Source organism: Telopea speciosissima, chromosome 4 (genome assembly GCF_018873765.1).
Source record: "Telopea speciosissima isolate NSW1024214 ecotype Mountain lineage chromosome 4, Tspe_v1, whole genome shotgun sequence".
Taxonomy (NCBI): Eukaryota; Viridiplantae; Streptophyta; class Magnoliopsida; order Proteales; family Proteaceae; genus Telopea; species Telopea speciosissima.
The window spans coordinates 27,363,598-27,387,948 of NC_057919.1; the positions used below are offsets into that span (position 1 = coordinate 27,363,598).

The 24,351-nt window shown below is 41.8% G+C and overlaps 1 protein-coding gene across 4 annotated transcripts in view; it reads right to left on the minus strand.

Annotated features, from left to right (window-relative positions):
- The window catches only part of LOC122657511 (STE20-like serine/threonine-protein kinase), a 62,169-nt gene that overhangs the window by 18,760 nt on the left and 19,058 nt on the right, over positions 1–24,351 (minus strand). For all 4 annotated transcript variants that reach the window (XM_043852229.1, XM_043852228.1, XM_043852230.1 and 1 more), the window contains exons 9-12: positions 1,509–1,577; positions 1,211–1,384; positions 1,055–1,125; positions 545–790 (exon numbers count right to left, since the gene is read on the minus strand). In XM_043852229.1, the coding sequence (XP_043708164.1) occupies positions 545–790; positions 1,055–1,125; positions 1,211–1,384; positions 1,509–1,577 (560 nt within the window). The remainder of the gene's footprint in view (positions 1–544; positions 791–1,054; positions 1,126–1,210; positions 1,385–1,508; positions 1,578–24,351) is intronic.

Genomic DNA, 24,351 nt, shown 5'->3' on the forward strand with positions numbered 1-24,351 from the left:
AGTACTACATTACCTACCCGCAAGCTTATTGGATCTGTTAATCCCTGCCTGAACCAAATATACAAGGCATAAGATTAAATGAGCATGCACAGATAAGTGCTTAAAATTGCAAAAAAGCATCCAAGTTTTAGCTTCTAAGTAAAGTCTCCTGTAACAATAATAATCCATTGACAATGTTGGATGATGTCCAACACAACCAAATCACAAAATCTAGAACCAAAAAGGGTGGGTACAGATTCAGGGTCCAGAATATTCCATATCCACAGCCAGGTTATGTCATGTCAAGAATTGGTCTGTCAAATGAAGGGTCCTATTAGTGCACTCTCCAAGGAATAATAGTATTTAAAATGTAGCAACAATCTCTAACCAAATGTAAAGATCAAGAAAATCACTGAGAAGAATAGGAGGAAGGTCAAATAGGGAGAGTATAACTAATATAAACTGCCAGCCAAGTGGTATATTGAATCAGATGACATGAATCAAAGCAAACTAATCGAATATGGTTGGTCATGGGATCACAGATTATGTAGTTCTAGTATCGAACCTCTCTTCTTTGACAAAGGCAAGATCAAGTACATTGGTCCCTGATGAATCTCCAAATTGGAGAGAAGAATGACTAATCATACCCTCTGACAAGCCACCATTGATCTCCAGTTCATGCTTTTCGATCACAACATTGAAAATGTGATCATCAAGATGCAGCAAACCATTCTGCGAAATATTCTGTTCACAACTTGAACCAGCAACACAGCAAACACTTAATTCATCATCTGATGCATCACACATAGCTCTGGACAATTGAAAGACAATAATTGTGTGATTAAGAAGAATGCTAATAGTTATTTCTGAAAGCAATGGACAAGTAAGACTTATATTACTGAGTAGTAATTAGAGATTGAGTTATAGGAAACACAGAAGGAACACGCTTAATCACATAGTAGGGTTTCTTTCATATGAAAGAATCTTAAGTGGGTTCAGATAATTACAATTATGACCACATAATAACATAATTATAACAGAAAAAGGTAATCATGCATGGTACAGTAATATATACTTGGAATTCTGAACTGTTAAGTCAGCTAATTGAGGATGTGCAGGCCGGTTCCATATCACATCATTATCTTCCTGCAAACTCCAATGTCATTACGAAACCTTAAGACCAAAATGTCTTATCCAAATGGACCAATCAGAAAAGAGGCCTCAGACTTACAATATCTGCAATATCCTTCAAAATTTGGCCAATAGCAGAAGGTTGATATAGTGGTTCTGATTGTATATCCTGCATGTCAACACCAAAAGAAGAATAGAAGCTCCCTTGACCAAAAGACGAACAAGAGCTCCCTCCTTGTTCTTTATCTGTCAGACTTTCCTCAACATCTTGAATCTAATGAGATAAAATGAAGTTAAAGTAACATCAGTAAACCAGTAACTTATAGAAATCTAATCAATGACAAATAACAATCAAGAGGCTAAATACAACAACAGAACAAGAAGGATCACGGCCATACCAGGGAAGCTTGTGCCTTCAGATCTTCAATATCAAAGTTCCAACCACTAAGCCCTCGTTTGTATTCATTCTACAGAAAGTGTTGAAGAAAAGCATCAAAAGACCACTATTGATGACATAATCAAAATATAGTTAGGTAAAAGAGAAGGCTTTATTAATGATGTCAATAGCCTCTACGTAGATGAAGGAAGTATACTTGCTGTCATAAAATAGGGAGTCATGAATCAAAATGAGAAATCTTTTACTTATTCCAAACCATTAAGGAGCATTGCACGTGAAGGGTGTTAGAGCATACACATCGTGGGATAGTATTTAAGTTGTAATTGTAATTAGATTAGGTCTTTAGCTGTTAGTTACTTCTCTATTTATATTTCCTTATTGTAATAGGACTCAGTGTTTAAGTAGGATTCCTAGTAAGACAACACTTTCTATTATATAATAACAGCTTTTGTATGCAATAGATTAATTTAATCTATCGTGTTTTCTTGGTTCTTCATTATCTTCATTCTCTCCATCTCTTTCCATCTCTCTTCTCATGAAAGGACTGGTTATACAAAGTATGGTTGCTACATGGTCTCACAGCTTTATTGATTAGTTTCTTCCCCACTCCGATTTTGGTTTCATAGTCTATTAGGGTTTTTTTTTCTGGTTGCAGCAGCACCTACACTTCTATTACTACTACATGCGACCTTTTTTTGGGTGGATAAAAAATTCATTAACAAAGATAAAAGAATACATCAATCCCTAAAGAGGGGAGAACAACAACAAGAAGCCCAAAAAACGACCAAATCCTCAAGAATCAGAGGAGGGGTCCTGAAGCAAAGAGAGCAGAAGGCCCCAGGAAACAACAATATGCTTGTTCCTTGGGATGTCACTACAAGTGGAAGAAACAGCAGAAAGCTTGGCTTTGATGCCAAAAGGAAATGGAGTCCCAAATCTTCTGAAGATGACTAGAGTTGGAGGTCTATTTTCTGATATTTCGCTTCATCCAAATTTGGTTGATGGCCGCACTGAAGGCATGCTTTCCCACTACATCACAGATACAAGGCCCCGCAAAGGAAAGATTCTGCGGTTTCTTGGCCAACATTTTGCTAGGACCCCTTTCCAAATAGAAGAGGAGAGAGAACAAACAAAGAAGAGGTGGTCGATATGTTCCACCGCGTTCCAACACATGGAGCAGGAGGGCGAGACTGAGATCTGGCGATGGATGAGAAAGGACTGCGTAGGGAGGCAATTGGAGAGGGCTCACCAAACAGTGAAGCTGTGGCAAGGAATGTGGTATTTGAACCAAACGAGCTTGCGGAAAAGAAACAAGGGGCCTTGGGGCCGGATGAAGTCCCAAGCTGCCTTAGAGTTGAAAAGGACTGAAGAGTCAAGAGCCCAAATGTTATTAATCTACTCTTCTCTACGGACGTCTGGAAATGGAAGGCAAGGCTTTCACACAGAAGTAAGCATAGGAGAGGAGGAGGCCGGAGGGGCCTAATCACCCAGGCTGATGATGTCAGACACCATAGACTATTTTTTTTTTTTTGGATGAATGAAAATTTAAATTATGAAGAGAAAGGACAAGGAATACAAGACAAGCCCAAGGGCAAACAAACCAAAGCTAAAAGCAAGCTAGGGTGCAAAATGGAGAGAGGAAGACCCCTACACACAACAATGAGCCTGTTCCTTGGGGTATCCTTTACAGCAGCGAGGGGAAAAGAACTAACTTTAGATGAAACATCAAAGAAGATGGCATTCCAAATCTTGTCGAGAGAGCGAGAGTTGGACGTCCATCTTCTAAGGTTACGCTCCATCCAAATGGAGGTGAAGGAACCATCATCAATCTGAAAGAAGATGGGCCCAAAGGCAACAGGCCGAAGAGATAGGATTTTGCTCTAGACCCAAGAAGCATCACTCAAAGCAGGAACTGTCCATATCGAATTAGAACGGAGGAGGCCTAAGTAGACCCAATCAACCCAATATAATTTTCTTCTTAGATAGAAGCTTCCAGATTATCTTGATACCAGGAGTTAACTTCTTTGATTCGTCTCAAGTGGAGAACTCCCTCTTCCTTGGGGAGAAAAAGTAGCAACAAATGAAGTGAAGTTGGGATTTGTTCCTCCTTCAGAGTAGGTAGATGGCATGTAAACAAGGGGAACACATCAAACTTCATTGTACAATGGTAGTATTGTGCTTCATTATGTGGACCTTTGTGATTGTTGTCAAAGGGGGAGAAAAGCGACATCATTGACAATCCTCAAGTAAGAGAGATGTCAGACGTAAGAAGAGTTGTGTGATTTTGTTCATGGTAATGTTCATTGTGATGGTGATGTGCTGAGAAGTAGCTAACAATTCCAAAGGGGGAGCTTGTATGGCATTTGTGGCAAAGATAGTTGGGGACATGCAAGCACAGTATCTTAATTACGGATATTGTCAATGTTTTCATTGTTGGCAACATCTTGCTCACAAATCAGAGGACAGTTCAGTTGAACATAGAAGCTAACCTGACAAGTACCGAGAGGAATAAGACTCTACTCGGCTTGAAATTTAGTTTAGTCGATGTCATTTTATGGTATGCCGACGTCGTCATAAGCTATACCGACTTCGTCACATGGTCTGCCAACGCTGGTGAACGATACACATGTATGTTCTCAGGGTCCGACGAACGTCGACGTGATTTTCTCTCTATTTGGTACGTAATGGAGTTTTGCCAAAGCCGGGAGAAGCTCATCCGACATCATCACATCGTAAACCTACTCCATCAATCTTCTAAATGGTGCTGGTATTTGTGTGAGCTTACGGGTTTTGTTTTGATGTTTTGAGTTGATTTTTGAGCAGGTATCAGGCAAATCAAAAGGTCTAAGTAAGAAGGTTGTAGTACTTTTGAGTATTCATTTGAATGGTTCAAGTTGAGTGTCAATCGAACTTCGGTAGAGGAAGTAATAAAAGTATTGACATTAGTGGGCAAACAACAGCTCTAAACCAAGTGGTTGAACCAAGGACGTCTTTAGGGCTTATTGTTGGCCTATTTAATGTTTTTTAAGGGCTTGAGTCCCTAATCCTTTGAGTGCGCAAGAAAGAGAGCAAGAGAGGAGATATCTGCTTCTAATAGAGAAGGAGAGAAGAGAAGAGAGAGAGGTTATTCATATTCAATGATTGTTTAATGCATGCGTCTCTCAAAGAAGTTCAGTAAGAACTAGAGTTCTGTTAGAGTTAATGTATTAGGGGTACTATAGTCACTAGTTATTGTAAGTCATATTGAGTTGTAATTTATTCTTTTGTTATTTTTTTATCTTTTACCTCCCGAGGGAGGCAATGTAATTCCAAGAATATTACTTATGAATCAAATAGGTGAGAGCAGCTCTCAAGCTACTCACCACGATTTCTCTCTCAACTTTTTCTCTTCTTCTTCTCTCTTCCCAGCCGCTATTCCTTGTTCCTTTGGTTGAATCAATACATACCTAGTTTCTAATTTGGTATTAGAGCAGTATTGATGGTCGATCAAGCTCACCCTTCTTTCTCTTCACCTCTCTTGGAACCCTAGAAAGGTAGAGGGTTCCACTAGGGGTTGTACTACGTAAAATAATTCATATAGAACCTTTCATGAAGTCCAACTCCCACATACAAAGTCTAATGGAGGAAATTTGAAGGCTGTAGAAGTCAATTGGAACCCTAACAGCCTCAGACAAAGTTACCACCAGCCAGTTCTCCTTGGTTTCGATTCTCCATCATCAAGCTTTTGTTTGAGCTGTGGCTAGGGCTGTTAGAATCGCCCAGGAGTGTTCTTTCTAACCCCTAAGGACTCATTTGCTGAAGCTATGTACTTTGGGAGCACTGCTCCTTCTCCCTCAGCTGGGCCGGTATTGATTGGGTTATTTTTTGTCTCTGTTTTGCCTGAACTATTATGTGAAGTGTTGAATGGCTACTGTAAATAAAACCAGATTTAATGGAGAAGATGGAGAGGAAGAAGATGAAGAAGAAGAGAAGTGGCTGTAATCCTTTGGGGAGAACTATCGAAGAAAATTGTTCTCCCCTCTTCACCAACATTAATAATAATAGGGTAGAGCTAACACACGAGAAATTCCCAAACTGCCCCTGACTAACAACTCTCATCTCTAGTTATCATTCACGTGAATAGTGTATGGTACTGTTCACGACACTGTTCACGTGAACAGTACCCAAAGCACATTAACACTCCCCCTCAAGTTGGAGCATAGATGTTAATCATGCCCAACTTGTTACAAATATAATCAATTTTCACACTTCCCAAGGACTTAGTAAAAATATCAGCAAGTTGCTCCCCTGTACAAACATGTTGTGGAGCAATAAAACCTTCTTGTAGTTTCTCTCGAACAAAATGGCAATCAACCTCTATATGCTTCATCCTCTCATGAAACACAGGATTAGAAGCTATATGGATAGCAGCTTGATTATCACACCACAGCTGTATAGATAACTCCTTCATAAATTTCAACTCAGTCAACAATTGCTTCATCCACATCAGCTCGCAAGTAACCTGTGCCATAGCCCAATACTCTGCCTCTGCACTAGATCTTGCTACTACTGGCTGTTTCTTGCTCTTCCAGGACACCAAATTTCCTCTCACAAAGACACAATACCCAGTGGTAAACCACCTATCCACAGGAGAACCAGCCCAATCAGCATCACAAAATCCCTCAACACGTCCATGACCATGATCAGTGTAGAGTAGACCACAACCTGGAGCTTTCTTAAGGTATCTCAGAATTCGAATCACAACATCCCAATGTGACGTCCTAGGAGAGGACAGAAATTGACTTACTACACTAACCGGAAAGGCAATATCCGATCGAGTCACAGTGAGATAATTTAATTTTCCAACAAGTCTTCTATATTTTTGCGGATCATCAAGAGCATCACCACTATCAGCTGTCAACTTCAAATTTGGGTCCATTGGAGTGTCCAAAGGTTTAGACCCAAGCATACTTGTTTCGGAAAGCAGGTCAAGAACATATTTCCTCTGGGAGAGAGAAATACCTTTACTAGACTGAGCTACCTCAACTCCAAGAAAGTACTTCAACTTACTAAGATCCTTGGTTTGAAATTTACATTGCAAATGTAACTTAAGCTGCTTAATGCCTTCAACATCATCACCAGTGATGACTATAAATATTCTGCCAACCTTGCTATGCCGGTAGAACACCGAATGATCACTGCCACACCGAGTCATCCCAAATTCCAGAACTACATCTGAAAATCACCTAAACCAGGCCTTGGGAGATTGTTTCAAACTCCCCCTGAGCAACAAACCCAGGAGGTTGCTCCATATAAACCTCCTCATGGAGATCACCATGAAGAAAAGCATTCTTCACGTCCAACTGAAAAAGAGACCAATGATGGGATAGATTATTCTGTCCAGAATACAAAACATATAAGTAATCCCATAACTCCTTCACAATATCTATGTGAGTCACTAAGTCAATAATCTGTGAATCCATATTATTCAACATCTGTCCCAGAATGCGTGCATCTACAATTTCTCACGCTTCATCATCCTCTGGTTTGGCCTTTGTAAGATGTTTCTGCTGGCCACGACTAGTCAAAACAACCCACACAATTTTCTTCCATTGCTGGAAATTACTTACCCCTTCTAATTACTTCTCTGTAATAGATTTGGAAGAGCACGAAACAACCTCAGAGATAACACCTTTAGAATCTTCAGTTGGGTCACCCATCTCGATCAAGCAAACCAATGCAGAAATTCACCAACAACTAATAAAAACTGAGCAAAAGTGATGAACCAGCAAGCAAACACCATCGCCAACAGCCAACGAAAAATTCAGAGATCGATTTTAGAACAAAAAATCGATGCAATCTCAATATCCAGCAAGGATTGATTCAGGGAAAACCTTACAAAGAACCTTCAAACCACCAAAAAGAAGAACTGAAATCGAAACATAATCACCTCCCAAAACCCTGAATCGATATCAAGCAATCACCACAAAATCGAGACTAGGTTCCTTTATATAATCATGAACCAGTCTCAGCAAACTCCCCCAAAATGCAGCATAGGGTGCTGCAGCCCCTTCAAACTGTGGTCAAGAAAACCTTCAAACGTGAAGCCTTCAAAACCGCAACAAGAGAACACACCACTCAGGATAGCCACTGTGGTCACTTTTTTTTTATTTTTTTTAATTTTTTTTAACCCGAATATTACCTGCGACCCGGGCTGGCTCCTAAGCTTTTATTAGAATCATGAAAAATAATAAAGAATACAAGGGGGGACATTCTGCCTTACCCCATCCCACGACATCAAGAGGACACACCACTCAGGATAGCCTAACCAACCCATACAAGAGCAAAGAAAAAAATAGCCATTAACTTCGTAGGACAGGAAAACCAGCCTTGTCCTCACGGAGAATGGCTTGAAAAGGTCCCAAAGGCATGCTCCCAGGCTGAAACCTGGTAGATGTCCCCGTATCACAGGAAATTTGGCTAACCAGTTAACCGCTCTATTGCTCTCCCGGTAAGCGAACGAAACACAGGCCCGTGTAGAAGCCACTAACTCTTGAATCTCCTTCAAAACCGCAACACTGCCTTGATCAATTTGAGAGTAACCGAGTAGGTCCTAGGATGTAGAATCGACTCCTAAGATCCTGCTTTGATACCATGTAAATAAAACCAGATTTAATGGAGAAGATGGAGAGGAAGAAGATGAAGAAGAAGAGAAGTGGCTATAATCCTTTGGGGAGAACTATCGAATAAAATTGTTCTCCCCTCTTCACCAATATTATTAATAATAGGGTAGAGCTAACACACGAGAAATTCCCAAACTGCCCCTGACTAAAAACTGTCATCTCTAGTTACTGTTCATGTAAATAGTGTATAGTGTACGGTACTGTTCACGACACTGTTCACGTGAACAGTACCCAAAGCACATTAACAGCTACTATTTATTGAAGATTTACATTATATGGAACTTCTTGGGTGCTATAGAATGAGACTGTGTTGTGCGAAATGCATTTGATTTGATCCTCTTCAAGGAACTGTGGTTTATTTGCTTGCTGGAATTTTTTTTGGGGATCGAGTATACTCCCCATTTGCTCAAGGTATTATTTTGGTTTGCTAAGTGTGTGTATATCATGACTGAATCTGAGGTCAGTGGACCTGTAACAGCTTCAACTAGTGGTTTGGGTGGTACCAACCCTAGTATGACTTTCTGGGAGAACCCCAATACCCAAATATCTCTTGTGAAGTTGGATACTACCAACTATTTGGACTGGGCTCACTCTGGGAAGTTGTCTCTGCTAAGGAAAGGGAAACTGGGGTACATTACTGGATCTATTACAGTCCCTGAGTTGACTGATCCCACGTATCTGAAATCGGAGACCGAAAACTCCACCGTTATGACTTGGTTGATTTTCTCCATGAAACCTAAGATTGGTAGAAGGTTTTTGAGAAAGGAAATGGCAAAGGAGATTTGGGATAGTGTTTCTAAGACTTTTGATAGAGTGGGTGACTCGGCAAAAATCTATCAAATCCTATAAAAGGTCATCACAATGAAGCAGGGTGACAGGAAGATTTCTGAATATTACAAATTTGTCATTGGTCTCTGGGAAGAGTATGACCACTATAGGGACCTCCAGTTGTCCAACCCTAAAGATGAGGCAAAGGTGTATCGGACACATAAGAAGGAACGTGTCCTTATTTTACTTGGTGGGCTCAATCCAAATTTTGAGCCAATCCGTCTGCAAATCTTGAGGGGTCACCTCTTCCATCCTTAGATGAAGTATGTAGCTACTTGTAGAGTGAGGAGACTAGGAGAGTATCCATGGACACTGCACCATCCCTGAAGAGATCAGCTCTTACTTCTAGTTCTAACATAAAAGGGGGAGAGGCCAAGGCTACTCCGTGGAGATAACAGAGAAAGGTTTAAGTGTGATCATTGTGGAAAAAGGGGACACACCAAAGACAGGTGTTGAGTTCTTCATGGCTGACCCCCTGGCACACGTGGTGGGTCCACTGGTATGCGTGGTGGTAGGAGAGGGGGAGCTCGAGCTCATACTGTGACAACTGAGACTGAGTCACCAGGACTACAGCCCGATCCTGACTCCCTTACTAGGAAGGATATTGCAGCATTATGCAGGATGATGTCTTGCCTAGGGCACTCTTCTACTACTCCTACAGAGTCAGGCACTTCAGCCTCCGCTTTGCAGGTCTCTACATCCACACCCTCCACTGCCCCCTTGTGGGTCATTGACTCTAGTGCCACTGACCACATGATTGGTATGTCACTCATTCTAATTCTCTTGACTCTGTTCTTCATGTCCCTGATTTTGCTACTAACCTATTATCTGTTAGCCATCTAACCAAGTCCCTGAATTGCTGTCACCTTCTTTCCTTCTCATTATCTTTTTCAGGATTTAGTGATGAAGAGGATTATTGGCCGTGGATGTGAAGAGAAAGGACTCTACCTTCTTGAGCCCTGCACACCTGTTTTGCCTACTGCTCAGTCATATGTGTGTGGCCGGAGTGACAATAATACTATGGATTCTGTTATGCTTTGGCATCAACGTTTATGCCATCCATCTTTTGTTGTTATTAAGGAAACAATTAGCTCACTTATTCTTCTTTTTCTTCTTCTCATGTTTTTCAGTGTGAACCATGTATTTTTGCTATACATTTTCGTTCATCCTATCCTTATCATGGTAATAGATCCACTGCTCCTTTTAATATTATGCACTCTGATGTTTGGGGACCTGCTCCCACTACCTGTTTGTCTGGTTATCGTTATTTTGTTTCATTTGTTGATGACTATTCCCGGTCCACTTTGACTTTTTTGATGAAACAAAAGAGTGATGTTTACGAGAATTTTTTTCCTGTCATGTTCCCTACCCGGTACAGTGATCTAGTTCCTCTCATAGGGAGGTGGAAATGACGTTTTAACCTCCCTCGGGAATTTTTTAGGGCAGGGGATTATGTCATCATTTCCCACCCCCTATGAGAGGAACTGGACCACTGTACTGGGCAAGGAATAGGAGACGATAATGATCCATGTTTATGATGCTTTTAAGATTTCCATCAGCTTGTTGGTACTCAATTTAGCACTCGAATTCAAATAGTTCATTCTGATAAAGGGGGTGAATATATGTATGGGGGGCTTCAACAGTTCTTTATTGACCATGGCATTATTCATCAAGTTGCGTGTGTTGACACCCCCCAACAGAATGGAGTGGTTGAGAGAAAAAATCGCCATCTGTTGGAAGTCACTAGAAGCCTTCTTTTTGGCATGCATGTTCCTAAGAATTTTTGGTTTGATGCCCTTCTTGTTGCTGCCTTCCTAATCAACCGGATGCCAACTCAGCTCTTTGGCTCCAAATCCCCTCTAGAAACCCTTTAACTTTAAGCTCCTGCTTTCTCCCTTCCTCCTAAAGTGTTTGGGTGTGTGTGCTATGTTCATGTCAATAAATCAGCTCGGACAAAACTTGAACCCAAAACACTCAAATGTATCTTCTAGGCTTCTCAGTTTCTACTAAAGGGTATAAATACTATCATCCTTCCTCCCGAAGGCGACTTCTCTCCAAAGATGTCACGTCTTTTGAGTCTATTCCTTTCTTTTCTCCTCATCAGCATCCTCCTGAGGGGGAGACTAATGGAAGTGAAAAGGCTGCTGATGTGATTTCTTTTCTGTCTCCTTTGCCCATATTCATCTCCCCATTCTAACTTGACATTGGGAAATACAAAGAGGTGGATGTTGTTTACACTCATTCAGGTGTTGATAGTAGCAATGAAAAAGAGTTAATTGTGTACAAAAGAGGTAAATGCTTGAAGGGAAAGGGAAAGGGAAAGAAGACCTGCCTATAGTCATCTTTGGATCCACATCCTGAGCTCCTCCTTCCTCAGTCAGGTAACATTGTCTCTCCTCCCTCCAAGTTAGATCTTCCCATTACTATTCGAAAGGGGAAGAGAGCTTGTACTAACCCCATAGCCAAGTTTGTTTCTTATGATGCTCTTTCTCCTACAGGTTTTGCCTACTCTACTGCTCTTGCTTCTTCCATTCCCAAAATGTCATTGAGGATATGTCTGACCCAAAGTGGAAGGAGGCCATGTCTGAGGAAATGATGACTCTTGAGAAGAGTGGTACTTGGACACTTGTTGACTTTCCCAGGGGGAGAATTCCAGTTGCATGCAGGTGGGTCTATACAATTAAGTACCGATCAAATGGTACCGTGGAAAGATATAAGGCTAGGTTGGTAGCGAAAGGGTACAGTTAGGTGTATGGCATCGACTACCAAGAAACATTTGCTCTTGTAGCCTTGTACCAATTAGATGTAAAGAATGACTTTCATCATGGTGATCTAGAAGAAGAAGTGTATATGCAGCCTCCACTTGGTTTCAAGTTTCCCTCAGCAGAAGGGAAAGTGTGCCTCCTAAAAAAGGCACTTTATAGCCTCAAGCAGTCTCCTAAGGCCTGGTTTGAGCAATTTGGGTAAGCCATTCTAAGGAATGGGTATTCCCAGAGTTAGGCTAACCACACTTTATTTATCCAGCGAGGAAATGGTATGATCACAGATCTTATTGTTTATGTTGATGACATTGTGGTAACTGGGAATGACCAAGCCAAGATAATTAGATTAATGTTATACTTGGCCCAACAGTTTGAGATTAAAGATCTTGGACTCTTGAAGTATTTCTTGGAAATTGAAGTGTCAAGATCAAAGAAATGAATCAATATTTGCCAAAGAAAGTTTGTACTGGACTTATTGAAGGAAACAGGAATGTTGGGGTGTAAACCAGCAAACTCCCCAATTGATCAAAACCACAAACTTAGTGAAGATTGTGGCTCTCCTCTTATTAATGCAGGCAAGTACCAAAGATTGGTTGGAAAACTGATCTATCTCTCTTTGATTCGGCCAAACATCACTTATGCAATTGGAGCGGTGAGCCAATTTATGCATGCCCCAAAGAGTGGCCACTTGGATGATGTTTACCGCATCATTAGGTACTTGAAATCTTCTCAAGGAAAAGGACTTCTGTATGCCAAACACAACCACTTGAGGATAGAGGGCTACACTAATGCTGATTGGGCTGGTTCTATTTCAGACAGACAATCTACATCAGGTTACTGTACTTTTTGTAGGTGGTAATCTAGTCACATGGAGGAGTAAAAAACAATTGGTTGAAGCCAGGTCTAGTGCAAAGGCAGAATTTAGAGCCATGGCTCATGGAGTGTGTGAACTCATATGGCTGAAGCGGTTGGTTCAAGAGTTAGGATTTGACATGATGGACCCATACGGCTCTTTTGTGATAACAAGGCTACTATAAGTATTGCTCATAATCCCGTGCAACATGACTAAACGAAGCACATTGAGGTGGATAGGCACTTCATCAAAGAGAAGTTGGATTGAAGTTGCATTTGTACTGCCTTTGTGAAGACAAGTGATCAAGTGGCAGATATCTTGACCAAAGGTCTCATTCCTAACTAGTTCAGTATCCTTCTGTTCAAGCAGGGAATGTATGACATTTATTCTCAAGCTTGAGGGGGAGTGTTAGAGTTAATGTATTAGGGGTATTTTAGTCACTAGTTTATTGTAAGTCATGTTGAGTTGTAACTTTTTCTTTTGTTACTTTTTATCTTTTACCTCCCTAGGGAGGCATATGTAATTCCAAGAATATTACTAATGAATCAAATAGGTGAGAGAAGCTCTCAAGCTACTCACCATGATTTTTCTCTCAACTCTCTCTTCTTTCTCTCTTCTTCCCTTCTTCTTCTTCTTCTCTCTTCCCATATGCTATTCCTTGTTCCTTTGGTTAAATCAATACATATCTAGTTTCTAACTATTTCACCGTATATTGTTGTACAACAGTGAATCATTAAGGGAACGTGTCTACATGTTCTTCTCGGTTGTGGTTATTTCAAGGAAGGTAACACTACATCTAGCAAACCCAGTTTTAAGTTCTAGATTGATGATTGCTGAAATCCCTAGTTCACTTATGTATTGAGGGTTAGGTTTGTATTCTTGGCTATCCTTGCAATCTCTATCAAGTGGGTGCTTGGTAGTTTGTAGAGTTTTAGCCCTTAGGGTTCCTTGTGGATGCAAAAACTGGTGTAACGGGAGTTGGTGCTAGTGGGTCATTATAGCAACTAAAATAGTGGCAACGTATTGAGCGATATATGAAGCCCCGATTTGGGCATTGCTCTGTGGAAGTAGGCACTCTTGCTTAACCACGTAAAGAATCTACTTTGTGGTTGTACTCATTTATTGTGTTTCATATCGGGAGTGTGCACACTTGGTAGACCTTACTATGTGTGAGGTGGGGTGTTGTATACGATTGTGTTCTTGTGATTTGTAAAAAGGTCAGTAGTACTGACTCAATACCAACCAATCTGTTTGTCTACGATGTAAGGGCCATAGCAAGAAAGAGTTTTTGAGGGTTATTGATTCACCCCCCTCTCGGTGACACGTTGGTACTATCAGTATGTCATCTACTGTCCTTGACTATAAATCTCCATTTCCTGTGGTTTTTCCCACATCCTCTTTGTTTGGTTTACCACCACCAGTGTTTGTCTGTACGTGTTTTGTTCACAACATTGCCTTGAAACTAATAAATTATCTCTGCGTGAAACCAAAAGTGTATTCTTCGGGTATGCTCGAACTCAAAATGGACACAGGTGTTATGATCCCATTACGCATTAGTATTTTGTCACTGTTGATGTTACCATCTTTGAAGATACACAATATTTCTCTATTGAGAGTCGTAAGGTGGATACTCATCTCCTTAATCCTCTACTCATTCCTGCACTAATTCCCTTTACTACTTCCCCACCAAAGCAATTGCAAGTATATGACTACAAGTGACACTCTAAGGAGACTACGATAATTCACGTTGATCCTTTGACACCACCCTCTACTTCATCAAACCCTCTGTCTGGGATTCTATCACCATTGACCTACTAGTCCCTCTTTGTAAAGGTATGAGAACTTGTACTAAAAAATCTAATGTTTCTCCTCCTATTTGTAAATTTGTTTCAGTTTCTCATCTTCCACCTTTACTTCATACCTTTGCTTTGTCATTCTATTGCGTTTGTGCTAGCTAAGTACCAGGAAGCCTTGTTAAATCCTAATTGGAAAATGCTATGGATGTAGAGATGGATGCCTTATTAGTTAGAATATGTAGGAGGTTTGATTATAGTTAAGAAGCAAGGGTTTACAGCTGAACAAGAAGGAAGAAAGGAAGAAGAGAAGAGATGAGAAAATCGTGAGTTAGGGAGAGAAGTCTCTTAACTCCTATTTACTTCACTAGCAATTCTTTAGGAATTAAAAAGGACTCCCTAAGGAGGTAAAAGATAAAAAGAAAATAAAAAGGTAAAATTACAACTCTATGACTTATAATAGAAACAGAGATAAATATACCCCTAACACATAAACTCTAACACTCCCCCTCAAGCTGGAGAATAAATGTCATACATTCCCAGCTTGCATAGAAGAGTACTGAACTAGTTAGGGATGAGATCCTTAGTGAAAATGTCTGCCAGTTGATCACCAGTTTGCACAAATGGAGTACAAATGCAACCTGTATCTAGCTTCTCTTTGATGAAATGTCTATCAACTTCAATGTGCTTTGTTCAGACATGTTGCACGGGGTTATGAGCAATACTTATAGCAGCCTTATTGTCACTATAGAGCCGCATAGGTCCTAAGTCATAGAGTTCTATTTTCTCTTTCTTACTTTTCCTTTTTATCTTTTACCTCCTTAGGGAGTTACTTATAATTCCAAAAAAGTTATTAGTAAAGTAAATAGGAGTTAGGAGATCACGCTCCCTAACTCACGATTCTCTCATCTCTCTTCTTCTCTTCTCCTCTCCTCTTCTCTTCTTCTTCTTCCTTTCTTGGTTCAGTTCAGCTGTAAACACTTGCTGCTCAACTTCTATCAAGGATCCTACATATTCTAATTTGGTATCAGAGCAGGTTTGAGAGTCGATCTAGCTCTCCCTGCTCCTTTGCCTCTCTTTGGGACCCTAGAACAGTAGAGGGTTCCATAGAGCCATACCATGTAAAGTTTTTTACAGGAATCTGGTTCGTTATGGTCTATTCTTCAAAGTACTGCTGAATGGGAGGAGCTTCTTGCTTGGCCAGATGGATTGAAGCCTCAAAACTTGACCCAGATTGCTACCCAGATTTCCGCCAGCTCTCTCCTTCATAGCTTTAATTCTGCCTATTGGCAGCTGGGTTTGCATTGGGGCTCGGATCTTTTGAAACACCTAGAGGCTCTCTTTAAGGCCTCTAAGTGCTCGATTGGTATATGAAGCAGGTGTGAGAGCTTTACTCCTTGATGCTGCACTGTTAACGCCAGCAGGGTATTTCCTTCCTCTGTTTTTCTGTTGAAGCTCATTGTTGAGGCTGTGGTATCTTATGTGGTTCTTAGCTACTGTGAGTGGCAGATTTACTTAGTTTTATGGGCTTGGATACTATGTGCTGCTGTTGTTTGGATGTTTGAAACATCTAGCTTGCTGTTTTCATCAAGTGTATTCTCTCGGTTTAGCTACTGCTTGCTGTTTTTTTTTTTTTTCCTTCTTGTGGTTGGGTTGAGGTGTCTCCCCACTCGTGCAAGACTTTATATTAAGTTCCCTTGAATTGTTTGGTAGTATGGCTACCAAGTCTGGGACTGATTCAACTGTTAGTGGATCTTTGGAAGCTACCAGTGGCAGCCTAAGTAGTGCTCTCCCCACCATGAACTACCTTGAAACCCAAACACCCAACTCTCTATTGTGATGCTTGACACTACAAACTACTTGGATTGGTCTCGCTCGGTGAAGTAATCCCTGTGCAGTAGAGGAAAGTTAGGATATATTACTGGCTCCATCAAGGCACCTGAACCTACTGCCTCAGACTATCTAAAGTGAAAGACTGAGAACTCCATTGTTATGACCTGGCTGATATTCTCAATGAAACCTAAGACCAGTAGGAGATTTATGAGCAAGGAAACTGCAAAGGATATTTCACAGTGTTTCCAGGGTTTATGATAGAGTTAGAGATTCAGCCAAAGTGTATCAAATCCTCCAAAAAATCATCCATATGAAACAGGATGATCGGAGCATATTTGACTACTACAATACAGTTATTAGCTTGTGGGAGGAGTATGATCACTACAGTAATCTCCAGCTGTCCAATTCTGAACCTGAAGCCAAGGTTTACAGGAAACAAGAAAAGGAAAGGATCCTTATTCTTCTTGGTGGTCTTAACCCAGAGTACGAGCCTCTCCGTTTGCAGATCCTAGGGAGATCCCCTCTTCCATCACTAGATGAAGTGTGTAGCTACTTGCAGAGTGAGGAAACAAGAAGAGGATCCTTGGACACTGCACCCTCATTGGAGAAATCTGCTCGTGTCTAGTTCCACCGAGACTGGAGAGGTGGCTGGAGAGGCCAAGGGCCAAACCATGGGGATCACCGAGACAGGTTCAAATGTGATCATTATGGAAAGCTAGGACACACTAAGGACAGGTGTTGGGCCCTTCTGTTAGAAGTGTTAGAAGTCATGTAACAGGGGTAGCTTAGGAACTAGTTACTTTACTAGTGTCCTATTATGTAATTCTTTTTCTTCTTTATTTCTCTAGTACCTCCCTAGGGAGGTGATTGTAATTCTCTCTTTATTATTATGTTCGAATCAATATAGGTGAATGGAGAACTCTCTCCATCACAATCGATTACAACCAAAACTTGCTCTCTTCTTCTCTAACCTTTTCTCTTGTCTTCCTCTTCTTCCTTCAACCTCCTCTCCTCTTCCACTTACTTCATTAACCTAAATCTAACTTGGTATCAGAGCCGAAAGGTTTGAGAGTCGAATCCAGCTCCCTGTTTCCATTCTTTCCTTCTCTTTGAAATCTAGGTCATAAAGGATTTCAAGGAGAAGCCTATTATGTATAGAATCTGTGATAATACTATGGAATAGGTTCAGGGTGATCTATTCTAGCCATTACAGCTGCTGTTTAAGCCTTGATGCAGCTCATTTGAAGATTTGAAGCCATTTCTGGCCGGCTCTAGGATTACCACCAGCTTCCCATTGCAGCCTCTGTGTCTCCTTCCAGCATGTGTTTGAGCATTGGAATAGCTCTCTAGAATCGCCCAAGGATGTTCATTAAGTACCTTGTGCTTCCTCTTGCTGCTTGAAGACCCAATCTGAGCACAGCTCCTTTTCGCGAGATCCAGTTTCGGCTCTGTTTTCCGCTGCTGCAGGCTGCAGACCTTGGTTTCTCCTTATTTGGGGATGAACTTGGTGATTGGAGTGGCCTATTAGAATCGTAAAAGGATCCTCTCTCAGCCTCTGGTGTCCTTCATTGATGGTTGTATCTCCTTGTTGAGCACAACTCAGTTTATGGTGTTCTTCCTCTACTCAGGTAAACCCGATAATGTTGTTCTTACATTTAGGGTACATTGGACTCCGTGTTTGGTTTGAGAGATGATTATGCACATCTGTATTTGCAATCTCGAAGCTTATGTGAGCTATTTTACTCCGGAGAGAGTGTTAGGGTGAAGCTCTTCTTGGCTGGAGTCCTCTTTTTTGTGTTGGGAACTTTTTTTTTGGGTTGAGTTTATACTCCCCATTTACTGTTGTCTATCTGGTTTATGGTCAAGTACCATTTCCCTTACATGATGTCTGGTACTGAGTCTTCTGAGCTTGGTTCGGCTGATTCACAGCGCCCTTCAATAGCTCCTCAGTTGGTTTATGAGAACACTCACCAACAGATTTCTTTTGTGAAGCTCGATGGTACCAATTACTTGGAATGGTCACACTCTGTGAGACTTTCTCTTAGGAGTAGGGGAAACTTGGATATATCACAGGTACTATCAAGGCTCCTGAGGCTAGTTCACCCACCTTTGAGAAATGGGAAACCGAAAATTCCACAATTATGACATGGTTAATCTTCTCCATGAAGCCTGAGATTGGGAGAAGGTTTATAAGGAAGGAGACTGCCAAAGCTATCTGGGATAGTGCCTCTATAGCCTATGACAGAGTTGGTGACGCTGCCAAAGTCTAGCAGCTCCATCAAAGAATTCACTCCTTGAAGCAAGGAGATAGGACTATTTCTGAGTACTACAGTATGTTCCTTGGTCTTGTGGAGGAGTATGACCACTACAGGGACCTTCATTTGACCAACCCAGAAGATGAGGCTAAGGTGTATCAGACACTTGAAAAAGAGCGTGTATTTTCTTTACTTAGTGGTCTGAATCCTGATTATGAGCCAGTTAGACTCCAACTGTTGGGCCGGTCTCCTCTCCCTTCTCTTAGTGAGGTTTGCAGTCACCTACAGAGTGAGGAGACACGGCGGCTTACTATGGCAGCACCTGCTTCTTCTCATGAGAGGTCTACCCTTAATTCTAGCTCTCTTCGGGACACCCGTGGAGGTGGTAGAGGCCAAGGGCCTAACAGGGAGGAAGCCAGTACTGTAGAGACAGTTAGTGCCAGTGGAGTTGGCAGAGACAGATTCAAGTGTGATCATTGTGGGCGAACTGGCCACATCAAGGATAGGTGTTGGTCTCTTCATGGTCGCCCCCTGGTACCCGTGGTCGTGGTGGCCGTAGAGGGGGAGCTCAAGCTCATTCCGCGACGACTGAGGCTGATGCTCCATAGGATGATTCTACCTTTATGGATGCAGTGGTCCGCAGGGTTGTTTCACAGTTGAGCACGTCCTCTACATCTAGTGTGGTTGGTTCCTCATCCTCCTCAACATTACAGGTCTCCACTTCGGCTTCCTCTACCGCACAGTCTTGGGTCATTGACTCTGATGCCACAGACCACATGACTGGTACATCTTGTTATTATGATTCCTATACCATTTGTTCTGGTAAGGATAAGGTTAGGGTAGCTGATGGCTCCCTTTCCTCCATCTCTGGTAAGGGTAATATCCCTGTGACATCATCTATTTCTCTTAATTCTGTTCTTCATGTCCCTAACCTTACACAAAACCTTTTATCTGTGAGTCATTTGACTAAATCTCTCAATTGTTGTGTCACATTTTTTCCTTCTCATTGCCTTTTTCAGGATTTGGTGACAAAGAGGATTATTGGTAGTGGACGTGAGGAGCAAGGCCTTTACTTTTTTTTACCCTTTTTTGCCCACAGCTCAATCCTATGTTTGTGGCCGTCATGATAGTAGTTCTGTGGATTCTGTTATGTTATGGCATCGGCGTCTTGGCTATCCATCTTTTGTTGTAATGAGGAAACAATTACCTCACTTATTTTCTTCTATTGCCCCCTCTCATGTTTTTCAATGTGAACCATGTATGTTTGCTAAACATTGTCGGTCTTCCTATCCTTATCATGGTAATAGAACTGTTGCTCCTTTTCATATTATACATACTGATGTTTGGGGACCTTCCCCCACTACTTCTCTATTTGGCTATCGTTACTTTGTGTCATTTGTTGATGATTATTCACGTGCCACATGGACTGTTCTTCTGAAACATAAGAGTGATGTTTGTGAAGCCTTTCAGAATTTCTATCAAATGATCCTTACCCAATTTGAAACGAAAATTAAAATTGTCAGATCTGACAAAGGGGGGGAGTATATGCTTGGTGGTCTTCAATCCTTTTTTACTACTCATGGCATTATCCATCAGCTAGCGTGTGTTGACACACCCCAACAAAATGGGGTTGCTGAGAGGAAAAATCGCCATTTATTGGAAGTTACCTGTAGTCTCTTATTTGGCATGTATGTTCCCAAGACCTTCTGGTCTGCAGCTCTTCTCACTGCCTCCTTTCTCATCAATCGTATGCCTACCAAGCTTCTTAACTTCAAATCTCCCTTGGACACCTTATCTCCCAAGGTCTCTGCTTTCTCTCTTCCTCCGAGAGTCTTTGGCAGTATCTGTTATGTACATGTCAATAAATCTGCTCGCACCAAACTTGATCCCAAAGCTCTCAAGTGTCTCTTCCTCGGGTACTCTTCTACTACTAAGGGTTACAAATGTTATCACCCATCCTCTCGGCGGTGCCTCATTTCTAAAGGATGTTTCCTTTCTTGAGTCTGTACCTTTCTTTGTCCCTTCTCAGCATCCTCTTCAGGGGGAGCATTGTGGGAGTGAACAAGCTGCTGATGACTTCTTTCTTTCCCCTCTATCTACATCTCCCTTTATGCTTGACATTGGAAAACACAGGACTGTAGATGTGGTTGAGATTGATGATCAACCAGGGGGAAATACTGAGTTGGTTGTTGAAAGTGGTTCTGGTCATGAGAAGGATTACCACATTCACTACAAAAAAGGTGAATACTTGCAGAGTAAAGGAAAGAAGACCTACCAAGAGCCCTCTTTGGATCTAGATCCTGAGCTTCATCCTCCTTCTGATTTAGATCTCCCAATTGCTACTAGAAAGGGAAAAAGAGCTTGCACTAATCCTATTGCTTAGTTTGTTTCCTATGATGGTATCTCCCCCACAGGTCTTGCTTTTACCACTGCTCTCTCCTCTGCAACTATTCCTAGGAATCTCACTGAGGCTATATTTGACCCAAAATGGAAGAAGGCTATGTTTGAGGAAATGAGTGTTCTTGAGAAGAATGGTACATGGACTCTTGGTGATCTCCCCAGGGGGAGAGTTCCAGTTGGATGCAGGTGGGTCTATACAATCAAGTACTGATCAGATGGTACAGTGGACAGATACAAGGCTCGGTCGGTAGCCAAGGGGTATAGTCAAGTTTATGGTATTGATAACCAAGAGACTTTTGCTCCTGTGGCCAAGCACAACTCAATCAGAGTCCTTCTATCAGTGGCAGCCAACAAAGAATGGCCATTATATCAGTTAGATGTAAAGAATTCTTTTCGTTATGGTAATCTAGAAGAGGAGGTGTATATGCAACCTCCACCTGGTTTCAAGTCTCCTTCAGCAGAAGGGAAAGTATGTCTCCTCAAGAAGGCACTTTATGGTCTCAAACAGTCACCCAAAGCTTGGTTTGAGAGGTTTCGACAGGCCATTCTAAGGAATGGATATTCCTACAGTCAGGTTGACCACACCTTGTTTATCCGAAGAGGTAATGGTACAGTCACTACTCTTATTGTTTATGTTGATGATATTGTTGTGACTGGGAATGACGAAGATGAGATAAGAGGTTGAAATCTTACCTGGCCGAACAGTTTGAAATTAAGGATCTTAGACTTTTAAAGTATTTCTTGGGGATTGAAGTATCAAGATCAAGGAAGGGCATTAATATTTGCCAGTGGAAGTTTGTTTTGGACCTATTGAAAGAGACAGGAATGTTGGGATGTAAACCAGCCAATTCCCCAATTGATCAGAATCACAAACTTAGTGAAGACTGTGGTTCTCCTCTTGTAGATGCAGGGAAATACCAAAGGCTGGTTGGGAAATTGATCTATCTCTATTTAACACGGCCAAACATCAGTTATGCAGTTGGAGTTGTGAGTCAGTTTATACATGCTCCCAAAAGTGGACACCTAGATGTTGTCTATCGCATCATCAGGTACTTGAAATCCTCTCTAGGAAAAGGCCTTCTATATGCCTAACAGTCATTTGAGGATAGGGGGCTACACTGATGTAGATTGGGCTGGTTCTATTTCTGATAAACGATTTACATCCGGTTACTATACCCTTGTGGGTGGTAATCTTGTTACATGGAGAAGTAAGAAACAACCAGTTGTTGCTAGATCCAGCGCAGAGGCTGAATTTAGAGCCCAAACATCTGTATGCACAATATGAAAAAGACAAGCAGATTTATTACCATGATATGGATAAGGTAAACGACAGTGTTTGGCAAACATACATGGTTCACATTGAAAAACATGAGAAGAGGCAACAGAAGAAAATAAGTGAGGTAATTGTTTCCTCATTACAACAAAAGATGGATGGGCAAGACGACGATGCCATAACATAACAGAATCCACAGAACTACTATCATTACGTCCACACACATAGGACTGAGCTGTGGGCAAAAAAGGTTAAAAAATATAAAGGCCTTGATCCTCACGACCACTGCCAATAATCTTCTTCATCACCTAATCCTGAAACAGACAATAAGGAAAAAAAGTGACACAAAAGTTCAAAGATTTAATCAAATGACTCGCAGATAGAAGATTAAGATTAAGGTTAGGGACATGAAGAACAGAAGTAAGAGAGATGGATGATGTAACAGGGATACTACCCTTACCAGAGATCGAGGAAAAGGGGCCATCAACTATCCTAACCTTATCCTTACTAGAACAAATGGTATAAGAATCATAATAATGGGACGTACCAGTCATGTGGTCAGTGGCACTGGAGTCAATGACCCAAGACTGGGCTGCAGTAGAAGTTGAGGTAGAGACCTGCAAAGCTGAGGATGAAGAGGAGCTAGCCACTGTGGGTGTAGGAGATGTGCTCAGCTGTGACATGATCCTGCGAAATACTGCATCTGCCAAAGTGGAGTCAACCTATGTAGCATCTGCCTCAGTCATAACAGAGTGTGCTCCTTGAGCTCCCCCTCTACGGCTACCACGAGCACCACCTCGTGTACCAAGAGGACGGCTATGAAGGGTCCAACACCTATCCTTGGTGTGTCTAGATCTCCTACAATGATCACATTTGAACCTGTCTCTGCCACCTCCACTAGCACCACCTACCTCTACTCGCTTTGTCTTCCCATGATTAGGCCCCTGGCCTCTTCCACCTCCACAGTGTCCCGAAAGAACTAGAATTGAGAGCTGACCTCTCAAGAGATGATGCTGGTGCTGGTTCCATAGCAACACGTCGAGTCTCCTCACTCTGTAAGTAGCTACAAACCTCATCAAGAGATGGAAGAGGGGACCGGCCCAAAATCTGGAGCCTGATTGGTTCATAATCAAGATTCAGGACACCAAGTAAAGTGAAGACACACTCCTTTTTAAGAGGGCGATGTACCTTTGCTTCATCCTCTGGGTTAGTCAATTGATGATACCTGTAGTGGTCATACTCCTCCAAAAGACTAATGTAAGCATTGTAGTACTCAGAAATGGTTGTCACCTTGCCTCATTGAATTAATTTTTTGGTAAAGCTGATAAATCTTGGCAGAGTCACCTACTCTGTCAAAGGTTTGGGAGACACTGTCCTAAATTGCCTTGGCGGTTTCCTTTCGCATAAACCTTCTCCCAATCTCAAGCTTCATGGAGAAGATGAACCATGTCATGATTGTAGAGTCTTTGTCTCCCATTTCTCATAGGTAGGAGAACCATGCTCTGGGGCTTTAATAGCACCTGTAATATACCCAAGCTTCCCTTTGCTCCTAAGGGAAAGCTTCACTGAGTGTGACCAGTCCAAGTAATTAGTGTTATCAAGCTTCACAATCAAAATCTGTGGATGTGTGAAGCCATTGGAGTGGGCTGTGAGTCAGCCGAACCAAGTGCAAAAGTATCTGATTCAGCCAAGTGTAGGGGAAATGGCACTTGACCATAAACAAGAGTGCCAACAACAAATGGGGAGTGCACACTCAACCCAAACAAGGATCCCGACACAAAAAAAGGATTCCAGCAAGGAAGAAAACAAGTAAAAACTGGATAAAACCTTCACCCTAACACCTTCCAAGAAGCAAAATCAGCATGAACAAGCTCCAAGACCTCAAATAGAGGTATCCATAATCACTCCATAACCAAGAAAAAGGCCCCCCCCCCCCCCCCCCCCCCCCCCCCCCCCCCCCCCCCCCCCCCCCCCCCCCTTCACCACCCCCCCCCCCCCCCCCCCCCCCCCCCCCCCCCCCCCCATCGCATTGTACTTTAAATACAAGAACAAGAGAGTTGCAAGCACTATCGGGTTTACCCAGGCGAAGGAAACCCACAAAACGAGCTATGCTCAAAAGAAATCATCAGCCAGTAAAGAGGGAACACAAGAGGCATGAAGAGGACTTAAATATGATCCTAGTGAG